Raw genomic sequence first — 12,860 nt, 5'->3', positions numbered from 1 at the left:
TATTTCTCTTCTGCCTATTATTGACAGTGTAATTAAGCCCCAATGTAATTAAGCTGTTTACTTTCTCCACCCTGAAGGTCGCTGCACCAGGACCAGTCTATATCTGTTAAAAAGTGCAATCTGCCACCATTTTTCTAGGTGTTATTCAGTGAAGATGACACCTACTACGCCACCTCTACAACTACATGGTACTACTGCAATGAAAATGGATGCAGCATTGTTGTGCTTTACTGTGGCTGCATTTCTGTTTGGTGCTGCAAATATTCAGCATATAAGTTAACTGATGCATTATAGTATTATATTACACAGATATTATATAAATAACCATTCAATATGGATTTGGAGTTACGTGCCAGCTTGAAATCATCCAAAGTTGATTTTTTGAAAGAGTGACAACCCCAGTAAAACAGTTGTGTTTGAGGATGCACATAAATTGACACAAACCTTTGTCTTTTAATGTGTAAAACACTCAATCACACCTGTGTTCCATTGATGTATGTATTGTTTAATGGTTGATCATTTCCTTTCTGTCTGGGAAACCTTTACTAGTTATATTTAAAACATGTCCTCCTGTAAAGAATAAAGTCCATCTGCCTTTGACTGTTGCCTATTTTCCAAGCCCTGCCTCAAAATAAAATATGTACCGCAGGCAGCCACAAAACATTTCTTTCTGTTCCAAGTCCCAAACCAATCTCACCTTAAAATGAGAAAAGCTTTGTCAAAAAAAGCCTTGTTGTGAGTGAAGAGACTTGATTTTTCCCCCTTTGGCAAAAGAATAAAGACTGCAGCGCTTTATATTCTCCATGTCTGTGTGCTGAATGAAGCCCAGACATCAAATCACAGCTCTGAAAGTAATTACTCCGAGGCACAAAAATTCTCTCTCCATATGGCTGCAATGGGACTGCACATGTGGTCGAATCTGTTCCCCAACACACATTCCATTATTCTAAGAGGAAGGTGCTGCATGACAGACCACTGCTAAGAGAAGTGGCAGCCAAACGATAGGCGAGGTTGACATTTCAAAATAATTTGCTGACGCACAAGAAAGAGGCTACATTTGGGCTGCAGTCAAATGACACCCCTTCAAGCATCAATTAAACTATGGATGAAAAAGTAACTCTTGTTCAGACAGCAAAAGCTCTGTCTCTTATTTTTGCTAGACCTTATTGTGATTACTTATCTTCAGTGCTGATGGATGACCGCCAGAAGGACAACCCTCTTCTCTTCCTAGTGACCCTCCTGAGACTGAACTAGTATTACATTTTGAGGGTCGGTGGCCCTGCAGGTCAGCACTGCCGCTTTATTGGGTTTTCAAAAATACCCAAGACTTTACACCTTGTAAGACTTTCACCTTTGAATGCATAACTTTTTACTTATAACTTCTGCCACCGCTGTTTATTTCAGTATTTGTCTTGTAGTTCTGTTTTCATCGTTCTTCCTAAAAACCTTTCAGGAAGCATTTTTCTACTTCACAACTTAGAGCAGTACTTTCACAAACTATTTTAAGTGAGGCTACTTAGATGTGGAGATAAATAAATAACATGAGCTACAATTATTTATTTTACAAAAAATCTGAAAAAAAAAAACACTTCACAAGGAGCATCTGCAAGTCGAAATTCCCTGTTTTCACATCTTCTGCCAGCGGGTTTAGGGGTTCCGAAGGTTAAAATAAAAACCCAACAGATACATTTTAACATATTTATCCGAAAATCACAAACGTGGCTGAGGGAGAGGAAGGCTCACGGAATCACTGGAGTCAGTGGGATTCATCACCATGAATATCTGTACAAACTTTCATTGCAATCTATCTACTAGTTTGAATGGAAGATGGGGGCAAATCTTCATTTTAACAGTGTTACTGAAAACAACATCTAAGCAGCGGGTTCATTAGATTTTTGCGTTATGAAGTAGCAATGACAAATGTTCTATTTACTTAGCATCAGGAATCTGTAGCCTTTTATAGCCATGATTTCCTGTTTTGGACCCATCTAGAATGCAAAAAAGAGTTTGTTCAAAACATGGAGGTCACAACCTCTTCTGGGCAATTTCATGGGGAAAACTCAGCAATCTGGCAAGTCATGTCAAGATATATTGCTTTGGATGAAAGTTTTGTACAGACAGACTGACAGATTGCCAGATAGAAAACAAAATTAAGGGCAACACTTGTGGGCTGACTGACGGACCAACAAACACTGGCAGCCTCGGGCTGCGTTACTAGCAAGCTACATTTGCCCAGCTGTAGCAGCCACTTAGAAATATTCTCTCTCTCTCTCTCTCTCTCTCTCTCTCTCTCTTTCTCTCTCTCTTTCTCTCTCTCTCTCTCTCTCTCTTATTTACAATTTCTGCTGTCATTCCTTGGTTCTCCTTCCTATTGCTATTCTCTGTCATCCTTTGACTTTGTAGATATTTCACAAAGCGTCCTGCAGACACAGCCCTCACAGGTGTCATTTTTATGGTGTGGCGACCAACCTGGTTGTTTCATTTTTAAAAACAAGCTGGAGGAAAAAGGGATAGAAAGAAGGAGAAAGAAAGAGATTAACATTCTTACTCAGTAGTGTTTTTACAAGACTCTCTCTCCTTGTCTGAAGGCTCTGAGGACACAGCCGGTGCAAACCCATCAGGCATCATAAAGCAAATGGCTATTAGCACTGAGTTGTTATGACACGTCCACGATAAAGACTGACTATAAACACAGCTATGTTTCCACACTTATCCCAGCCTTTTATCTGTCATTCTGTTTATTCCCTCCTAACACTCCTCTACCTTCTCCTCACCTCAGCCTTTCTCTTTCATCGCTGATGACTTGGTTTACTCAAACAAGTTATAATGCACATCATGAGTGTTCATCGATACACAAGCCACCTCCTCACAGAGACGCGCAGCAGATGGCTGTGAGGACAGCATCCCTTTCAGAGTTCTACTCGCGACAGATTGAGTGGGAGGCAGAGCGCCTCTGAAGTCACTTTCACTGTGCTGAAATCTCTCCTATTGTTCTCTGCCCAGTTTTATTACACTACAAAGTCGATGCCACAAAGACAGGAAAAGCTCATTCCTTCTACGCAGAGGCAGCAGAACAGCATGCGGTTGCATCTTCGCCACTGGCTGCTGTTTTAGTAAATGTGCTTGTTAGGCATTTTTTATTCACTGTTATGGGTTTATTTGCTTCAATATATACTAAATATGTCAAATAAACCTTAAAGCCGGTAGGATACCACCTCTGCACATTTAATGCAGTGTCTAGGTGAATCAGCCAAGTTAATCCATAGCAGTGGGACACAGAATTCATCCTGAATTGGCTGAATTAACTAAAAAGATGAAATTTATACAACCCTTTTGAACCTGTTTGATAGAGCTTATACAGCCTTGTCTCGTTATTTGCTGGTGGCAGAATGTGGTTAACAAGAGATGTTGCCAGTATTTCAGATAATCCTGGTTACAACTTCTATTAACATACAATGAAAATTTGGATTTATCAGGACATCTGATTACTCAAACTCTTTTCACCCTCTCTGGTGACAATCTAAATTTATACCTTGCTTACACGTTCTTCTGAGTAAAATAAGCAGTCAACACCATGTTTGAGTATTTCCACTTCTAAACTGCATCAAAACCGGTTCAGACAGCCACGGTTTCACACATAACAGATCTTAGATCTGTTAAAAGATCTTAGATTCCATGTTAATTTGGGATGGTGCTTTCCATATCATTGTTTTTCTTTAGAATCAGTTTCTGGCTCAAGCATGTATGGCTAAATCACTCCAATATTATAACTTGGCAGTGTGGTGACAGAGTAGTTTTATGGTGTTTGAGCAGAGTTACAGGTTAGCCGGTGTGCTGGAGATGAGGCCAGTAGCGTACATATAAGTGGAGGAACTTCATAGATCTACTTACAACTGAGCCATTTCAATGTGAGAAGCAATTATTTTCACAGAAAATTAATAATGACATGAGTTTTTGGGGGTTTAACCAATGACCGAGAAGAGACTTAAGTAAGTTTTCTGATGATCTGATCATCTTGATTCTGCCCACGTTGTCATCAGATCTTTGGCAGGCTAAACCAGATTGAGGAAGCGATGTAGGCTCTTCTTGAGAAACTGCTACATGCAATATGCATCTACACCTTTCCCCAGACGCATGATGTCAGTGGGATTAATATTGTTAATACTAGGTGTAAATGAGGTTCTAACAACAGATGCAGTTAATAGGATGCCATGTTCACAACATTCATTTTGAGAAGTCACTGCAGGTGGAGCACAAATGGAATGACTACAGTTTATAATGACTGCATTTCAATGAGCCAGTGTGACATACCTGGTATTGTGTATACTGGCTCACTGCAGTGTTAATTCTGACACCTGATGTTCCTGTCCAGTTGGCAGTGGTAGCATCATCATTTCCAAATTCTGGCTGTTTAAACAGAACCACTTTCTGCTTACCAAACATCATCACAGTTACCTACTCTCTCCACTGACGACCAGCCACTCCTTCAGAACCGGATTCACTGACTTGCTCAGTAAAGTCCTGTTTCCTATCTGGACAGAGAGCACTAATACAGCGATATCTTTTGGTGAACATCTAGAGACAATATAGATGGAGAGTCATTGTTAATCCTGGAAGTGACTCAGTCCCTGTAACAGGAAAGATAATCGAATGGAACATGAAAGCTATCTAACGGACAGTAATGTCAGCGTCACATCCACATAACCTGTCTTGCATTAGTAGTGACAGTTAGATTAATATTAGCTGGCCAGTATATAAATGTTGACTGGTGTCTACATGTTCCAACTTTCTCAGCTGTTTTGATGCCACTGCTACCATCAGACAACATTACTAACAGGGACGTAATATTACTGACTGTCAGAAGCTTCTCATTAACAGCAGTACAGGAGGTCAGCAGCTTCTGAAAAAGAGATTTTCCAGGACAAAACTCGTACTTATCAGAGCTGCAATGTGATTCCACAGACGCTGCAGGTCACTGAATCAGACTGCAACCAGCAGCTAGCTCATTATCACATTGTCCATTCTGAACATTTGTATTTTTATTCATTCTTGTTTTGAGTTCTCACTTTTGTTTTATTTCTGCTGTGAAAATGAGGTTGTGAAATATTTGTCATCAGACGTTTCATTGGTCAAACTGACACTAGCTTACTGGACACTTACTGAAAAAGATTCATGCTGAGTTCAGACTGCACAGAATTTTTGTCTGATAAGATGCTTAGTATGTTCGATTGGGTAATAACTAAGTCAAAAAGGGTTGATTCTCATAGCTTGCTGCCTTTCACAACCTGTATGAAGTTAAGAGGAGGGAGGTTTCAGCGTCTGACTTCTGGAAAAAGAATGTAAACAAAGAATTAGGGAAGCTACGGATCACAAAACTCATGGTTTGGATCAGATCACAGCTTTTGAGTGGAGTGAGAGAATTGGATCATTTTTGGGATCAACTAAAATACAATGCAAAATATGTATATACAGAGAGACAAATACTGCTGTGGTTGTAACTACCAACAGCTTTAAACATGTTCTATTCATGTAAACTGCTTTGTAGTTTGTCAAGGAAAGTATGCATCAAGATTATGGGAATTATTCCTCGCTAAGACACAGATATGGTTTCAGTGCTGTTGCTTTGTTTGTAAGGAGGATAATGCAAAAACTATCAAGTGTGAATCTGGTCCACTTATTTTACAAAGAACAGCAGGAGTAAAACTGTGTTTCACGCTGTGATGGTTAACTTTGCAATTAATCTGCAGTTGACATGTGTGCCCAATGGAGGATACAAATGAGTATGGATCATAGCGAGACTACAGTCCGTTACACCACTACAAACATTCTCTGTGCTCCAACTATCACTGTAATGGAAACACTGTGGAAACTGCTTAAGGGAAACATTCCAAGTATGTCTGCTATCAGTTATGCTATATGGGATAAAATGTTAACTTTGACCTTCAGTTTTGGTGGTGCCCCTTCACATCCCTTAGGTCTGGTTGTTGTCATGCTGATGTCAGGTAGTCTAACCCCATATTTGCACAACATTTCTGATCATACACTACCAGGCAAAAGTTTGGACTCACCCCTAATTTTTCTGTGATTGGTTCATATTACCTAAATTATGAGCGCAATTTAGTCATGTTTCATTTCTAATCACAGTAGAACTATAGATAAGAACACTGAAAACAAAATTGAAGCATCTAGCATATAATACCGTTAATAAATTGTCTAAATCTGTGACTCATCAAAATAGCCTCCTTTAACTTTGATAACTGCTTGACAAATTCGAGGGATTCTTGCGATCAGTGACATGAGATAATCACTTGAAATTTCCTCCCATGCTTTTGCCAACATCTCATAAAGGTTTGCAGCACTTGTGGGTTTCTTGTTCTTGACGTTTCTGTCCTCTTCATCCCATGCACGTTCGATGGGGTTCAGGTCAGGGGATTGAGCTGGCCAAGTCATAATCCTTAGCTTCCCCTCCTCCTCTTTCTTTGCCAAATACCTCTGACACAGTTTGGAGGTGTGCTTTGGATCGTTGTCTTGTTGTAGTGTGAATGTCTGTCCCACTAAACAGCAATTTGTCTTGCAGAATAGCCTTCTTTTTTCAAAACCTGAATTTCAATCCTTTTTTCTTTGCTGAACTGAGGTTTTCTGGCCATTTTTGTGCTACTTCAGATTTAGATCATTTTCAAATTAGCTAAAGATATTCTTCTTTCCAGAAATTGTCAGTCTTTTATATCAACTCAAATAGGTAACGCAAAATATTTGTGAACAGAGTAAAGAACTGTGAATCAAGGTGTGAAAAACATTCTATTGGGACGGCATAGTTATTACGGGGGACATGCAACCCTGTGCAAAGATATTTTAAGTGTTTTTAACCAAACAAAAGATAGCGTAGTGTTGCTACCTAAACCTTCTAGTAATGCTTTCATCAGTAAATGCTTAGAAATATCCCGACTTGAGTGCCATACTTGATTAAATTTTGTTCACAGCATACTCATGAATTTTCTTGCAATAATTAGAAATAGCAAATTGCTAAAGTTAGCTCTTAATTGGGCTGTTTTGACAAAAATACGGGAAAATTAAGGGAGAGTCCAAACTTTTGCTGGTAGTGTATGTCATATCACGAGTTAAACTTCCAAGTGACAAGTTGTTACTGGCAAAAATACGCATATTGTGACAATAAAATGCAATTTTAAAATGCTGATGATTAGCTTGGTTTACAATTGTACTAAATTCTTGTACTTTCTGTTAAATGTTTTTTAATGAAACAAATTGCCTGTTTAAAAGCAGCAGCCACTCTTTTCAGGTGTAGATGTATGTATGGACACAAACACTTCTGAACAACGCTTCTGTTGGATCTATTTTACACTTATGTCAACATATTGCAAAGCAGCAACTTACTGCAATAGTGCTGCTAATGAAGATACTGAGAATAGCTGCTTGATGACTGAATGTGTGAGCGCTGAGGTGAATCTGCTTTACTTTCTCCTCTGGCCATTTGGCAGCATACTGCACATCTACAGGTGAAGGAAGCTGAGATTTTGTGGTTCATTCATAATGCAACAGCACAGCAAATTCTACATAAATGTGTGTGCGAGTGTATAGGAGGTTTAAATGCATGTATATATGGATGAATGTGCGTGGATTAAAGCCAGTGTGCTACCTCAGGCAAAAATCATTAATTACAGCCAGACACCTGAGTTCATGATGAGACTGATACTACCTGTAATTTAAAGTTGCTTGTTTCTTTTAAACTGGAATTTCGGCAGGTATGGATACTTTTGCAAATATATCCATTATATATCCTTAAGACAAGGCAGTGTGCGTGGGTGTAACAGCTACGTTGGATGGTTTTTAATGACGCTAGCTTTGCAGGCCTAGTGAAAAGATAAGTAATGGTTGAAAGAGTTTACAGCTGATTTTGGTGATTTGGCTGCAGAGTTCTGGGTCCTAGTGCTGGCTAGACCGGCTGACTCTGAAATAGTAGTACTGTGCATAAGAAAGCCAAATAAACACCAAACTGCACTCCTGTCATTTTGAAAAGTTCAGGAAGTGTGTATGGACATGCTCAGCTGATGCAGAGTAAATCTCTGCAATCAGCATAAGCATGTCTACCCTCTATTTTTCTTTCTCTCTCCCACACAGACGTGGAGCAAAGGAACAGGAAAGCACAGCTGAGAATACAATGAGCAGCAGTCCCTGGTGTTTAACATACAAAGAGTGACTATACTGTGGCTCTGGAGGGGTTTTGTGTGCCCAGCAATGAATTCCAATGTGGGCCCCGTAAACTGAGGAACAGCAGTAGCAAGACCTGAGATCTGCAGAGGACTGGACTGTTGAACTTTAGGCTGCAGTGTACGGTCAGAAGGTAACTCCAGAATGTCTGTATTTGGGTCAGTCTGACATCTTCAATGAACTGAATGTGCAGCAGCAATTACTTATATGACTACTACTAAAAATAGAGAAGAGAAGAGAAGAGAAGAGAAGAGAAGAGAAGAGAAGAGAAGAGAAGAGAAGAGAAGAGAAGAGAAGAGAAGAGGAGAGGAGAGGAGAGGAGAGGAGAGGAGAGGAGAGGAGAGGAGAGGAGAGAAGAATGGACAGAGAGTTTCCCCTACTGGTTTCCATGTGGCGGTTCAGACCTCAGGAGTCTGTCTGCTCTGCATATGGAACCAATTTGAAATGTGAAACTATAGGCACTCCTTGAAAGACGGATGATCACCAGTCAGATGATAAGAAAACACTGTTTTGATGTGCCAACCAAGCTCTTTTCAAAGTTTAAGCATTTTTAAATAACTTTGCAGAATGCAAACCTCAGGTGACACAGTGGCTTACAAACTTATATTTAGTTCACTGGAATACCTATTTGCAATGAGTCACAAAGAGACTGCTTTTCCTCTCCTCTCAGTTGTAGTCATTCAATCTGTCTACATTTTGCATTTGCTAGAACTAAACACTGTGGAGAGACTTCCATCACTGTTAATCAGCAATTAGTTTCCTTATTAATCAGTTGGTCATTGTGTTTCTTAGAAAATCTTGAAAAACCACCAGCGCTACCTTCTGGGACCTAAGGTGCGATAAACATTGTTACTATGATGCCAGTAAAGTCTTTGTCTATGTCAAAGTCCGCAGCTGATTTACCTACTTATAACCCAATGGTGGTAAATAAAAGACCAGAAGATTTTTTTTAATTATCACTGTGAAGTGGAAGAGACATCTATACACTCAGCAGCTATTCATTTAATAAAACAAATATCTAACAAACCTAACAAAACAACTTACACGTAACCCACTTTGGTAGTCAATAATACCTGTAGCACCTAGCATTCTAAGCTAGTCACGATCATCACATGGCTAGCAACTACAAGTGCTTTTAAAAAAGTTGGAATGTCCTGAAAAAAGTTATTTTTCATAATTTTGTTTGAAAAATATAAAGTTGTTACAAAAAGAAAGCATGAATACATGAAGGAAGTCGCAATACATCTTCTGTTAATCAACTCTTTGAACACCTAGCTTACTTATCCAATTAGTGCCAATTCCAATTTCCAAATGTGAAAAGACATTTTTTTCTCATTCTCTGTACAAAATGCTAAGACAGATGATCATACAGTGTAGCTTGAATGTGGTATTATATGGACTATTTTTTGACTTTTAACAAAGTTTAAGAGGCTCCTAGCAAAAGAAGTCTCAGGATATTTCACAAAAAAGGTGACATTTGAGGACAGTGTTGTAAATATTCACACAGGGCAAGTTAGTAAAAGTGAATTTAGGGTTTCTATGTAAATTGTTGATTTTCTCTCAAACAACTATTTGATTTAGCATAAAACACAGGCTGGTTTCCAGGTTGCTTATCTAGAGGTTACCCAAGCATCAGCTTTTATCTCCTAGCTACAAATGCTACAAATATGGGTCATGGAGGTTTGATGTGTATACTTGCAGTGAACTACTTTACCCTTCCATTATCTTCAAACGTACTAACATCTTTTATCCTTGGGGTCAATTTGACTCCAGCAATTGAAACCTTCAGAAAATTATTATAATTAAAATTGTTCCCCAAGTTTATGTATCATATACTTTATGTCTGTTTGTTGACTGCTTAAATAGCCCTCTCAATAAAACAATCCTCCAACCACTCCCCTTATACATCCAGAAAACCTGTTACATGACTATGGAAAGTTGCAGATCACAATAAAATCTCACTGACTGACCTAAAATTGGAGAGACGTCTCTTTTTGGTGTTTTAATGGCTTTGTATTATTTCAAAGTACATATTTTTGCTTTCTATAACATTTGGAACAAAAAAAGCAATCAGACAGTGCAGTACTCCACAGACAGACAGACAGACAAATAATGCCGATCGTCACAAAACTCCGCCAAGGAACTTGGCATAATTATGAAAAACAATTTCTGTTATCAAGAATAGTAACATGTATTATGTTTGGGTCAATGTGACCCCAGGAAAAATTAATACAATTTCATAAAGTTTAGGACCCTAAGGTCTTTTGAGGATTATATAATTGCATGTTATACTGACCTCAATATACTTCAAAACAACCAAAACAAAACAGTGTAAAATGTTGATATTTCAGCTAAAAGCCCAGGGTCACAATGACCCCAGAAAACACTGATGTGTACAACATGTGTACAGGACACTGAAAACATAGCATCACATTCATTTTATATTTACCAAGTTTCGACCATTCAATTAGGAAAAGTCATTAAATATCAAGGAAAAAAAAATATCAATCTCATTTAGTTAGAGACATTGAATGGGGTCAGGTTGACCCCAAAGATAATAGGAGGGTTAAACAGTGTTGCACGGGATCTTAAAACCTCTTCCAGGAGTAATTCTCAGATGGGGAAACCTACATTTGATATATTTAACAAATATATGCATTTTTTTTTTTTTTTTGCTGCAACAGCTGATAATCGTCAAGTCTGCGCCTCAACTGAACCGTGCAGGTCCAAGATCTGCCGCTTCAGTCAGCCCAGGTCTGGTCTCAAACTGCACGGCTGAAAGGGAAACTGCAGCAGGAAATAAAAAGAAGAGAAGAGTCTTACCATGGTTCGTGTCCCTGGTCGAGTGCATTCCCCTCCAGCGTCTGTGAACAGGTCATTTATGGGCTGTCGGGTCTCCTCTCAGACTCCGGACAGCCGGTGGTCCTGAAGTTGCAGCTGCCGCGCGCGACTCCCTCAACTACTAATAAGTTTGAAAATGTTTTCAAGGACTTCCTGAAGACGCTTTTCTGCTTTCAAAAAGTCAACTTACTGGCACAGGTAACATCACCATACGCTGCTTCTCTTCCCGGCACACTTTAAGTTGATCAGCAGGCTGTTGAGACCCGCTGTACTCTCTGGGGAACGCGCTGCTCCACGCGAGCGTCTGGGAAAGCCGATTTCAAAGTAAAAGCCCCTGTGTTTTAAGGAGGAACGCGGTTTGCTTGGATTTGAAATCTGAGAAGATTCTTCCCCCTTCACATAATAGCGTCTCTCCCAGCTGGAAGAAAACTCAAGCCAGGCGTTTGGCAAAGGGCCAAACTGACAAGAAACGACGAAAAGCAGGGTTTTATAATTCCATAGGGGGACTTCTCGGGGAGATTTGAATTCAAATTGTAACATTAACATATTTTTTTTCACTTCTACAACTCATTCAAACTAGTCGTTATATTTTAAGCTGTTACTTTTATTATGGAAAGCAAACGGATATAATTCCTTAGATATGTTCATGGAATAATTAGCCCACTGATGATGCTGATGTAGACTCCACTATCAGTCTATCACGTCAGATAGACTGATCAGTCAGAACAATGTCTTCAAGCTGCCAACACACCTCTGACTCACGTAGACTCTAACAGATCTCTGATGTGTTCTGTGGTATCCGGCACAGATGCTGGATCAAAGTAAGATCTGGGAATTTGGAGGCCAAGGCAGCATTTTAAACTCTTCATCATGTTGTTCACACCATTTCTTGTGACCTGTGTGCATAGTTGACCAGAGTACATTCATGAGTACTCTGGCCATGAAGGGGTGTACATGGTCTGCAACAGTGTTTGAATTGATGGCAAATGTCAAACTGCTCTGCACACGAATACCTGAATCCCAATGGTGGAAAATAACTAAGTACATTTACTCAAATACTGCATTTGAGAGGAGCATAGAAGCATTTGTACTTTACTTGAGAATGTCCTTGTTATGCTGTTTTATACTTCCACTGCATTTCAAAGGGAAATATCATGCTTTCTATGCTACAACATTTATTTCATAGCGTTTGTTCAATTTAAAATGACATTATACTGCAACACATTTTTAGGCTTTTAAATTTGGACTTTTGATGCTATAGAAAAAGCAGCATGTAGTCACATGTCAGATGTTTCAGTCAACAGCTTTATCCAAATTTGCTTTTTCCCTCTAAACTTCTTACATAATTTCATTTCAAATGTTTAAATGATCCAATATCCCACACAAAATCAAAGATTAGAGAAAAATTCCAAAAGCTGAGAAGAGATTTGAATATCACAACTTCTTTTTTTCATATTTATTCTCCTATTAATCATCTAAAGAGCCCTCAGATTTATCTGGTGTCTCTGTATTTTTATATATGTGATTGAAACTAGCTCCACTCCCAGCAGCTTCAATAGTAACAGTCTGCTCACATGCTGATACTCACTATTAATGATCTGAAGATGCCGGCATTTAACTTTAATACTACATTTTGCTGCTAATATTTATTTATATTTACTTAAGAGGCGATGTTTAATGCAGGACTTGGAGTGTTTTTACTTTGCTGGATTGCTTCTTCTTACTTACACTGCCGTTCAAAAGTTTGTGGTCACCCTGACAATTTCATGTTTTCCATGAAAGCTCACACTTTT

General features: G+C 39.0%; 1 protein-coding gene across 1 annotated transcript in view; it reads right to left on the bottom strand.

Annotated features, from left to right (window-relative positions):
• The window catches only part of gask1a (golgi associated kinase 1A), a 66,713-nt gene extending 55,347 nt beyond the window's left edge, over window positions 1-11,366 (bottom strand). The window contains exon 1 of the mRNA XM_051956416.1: window positions 11,050-11,366. Coding sequence (XP_051812376.1) covers window positions 11,050-11,052 — 3 coding nt within the window. The 5' untranslated portion in view covers window positions 11,053-11,366. The remainder of the gene's footprint in view (window positions 1-11,049) is intronic.
• Between the last annotated feature and the right edge of the window lie 1,494 nt (window positions 11,367-12,860).

This window comes from Acanthochromis polyacanthus, chromosome 12 (genome assembly GCF_021347895.1).
Source record: "Acanthochromis polyacanthus isolate Apoly-LR-REF ecotype Palm Island chromosome 12, KAUST_Apoly_ChrSc, whole genome shotgun sequence".
NCBI lineage: Eukaryota > Metazoa > Chordata > Actinopteri > Pomacentridae > Acanthochromis > Acanthochromis polyacanthus.
This window is presented reverse-complemented; position numbering and strand designations above follow the sequence as displayed.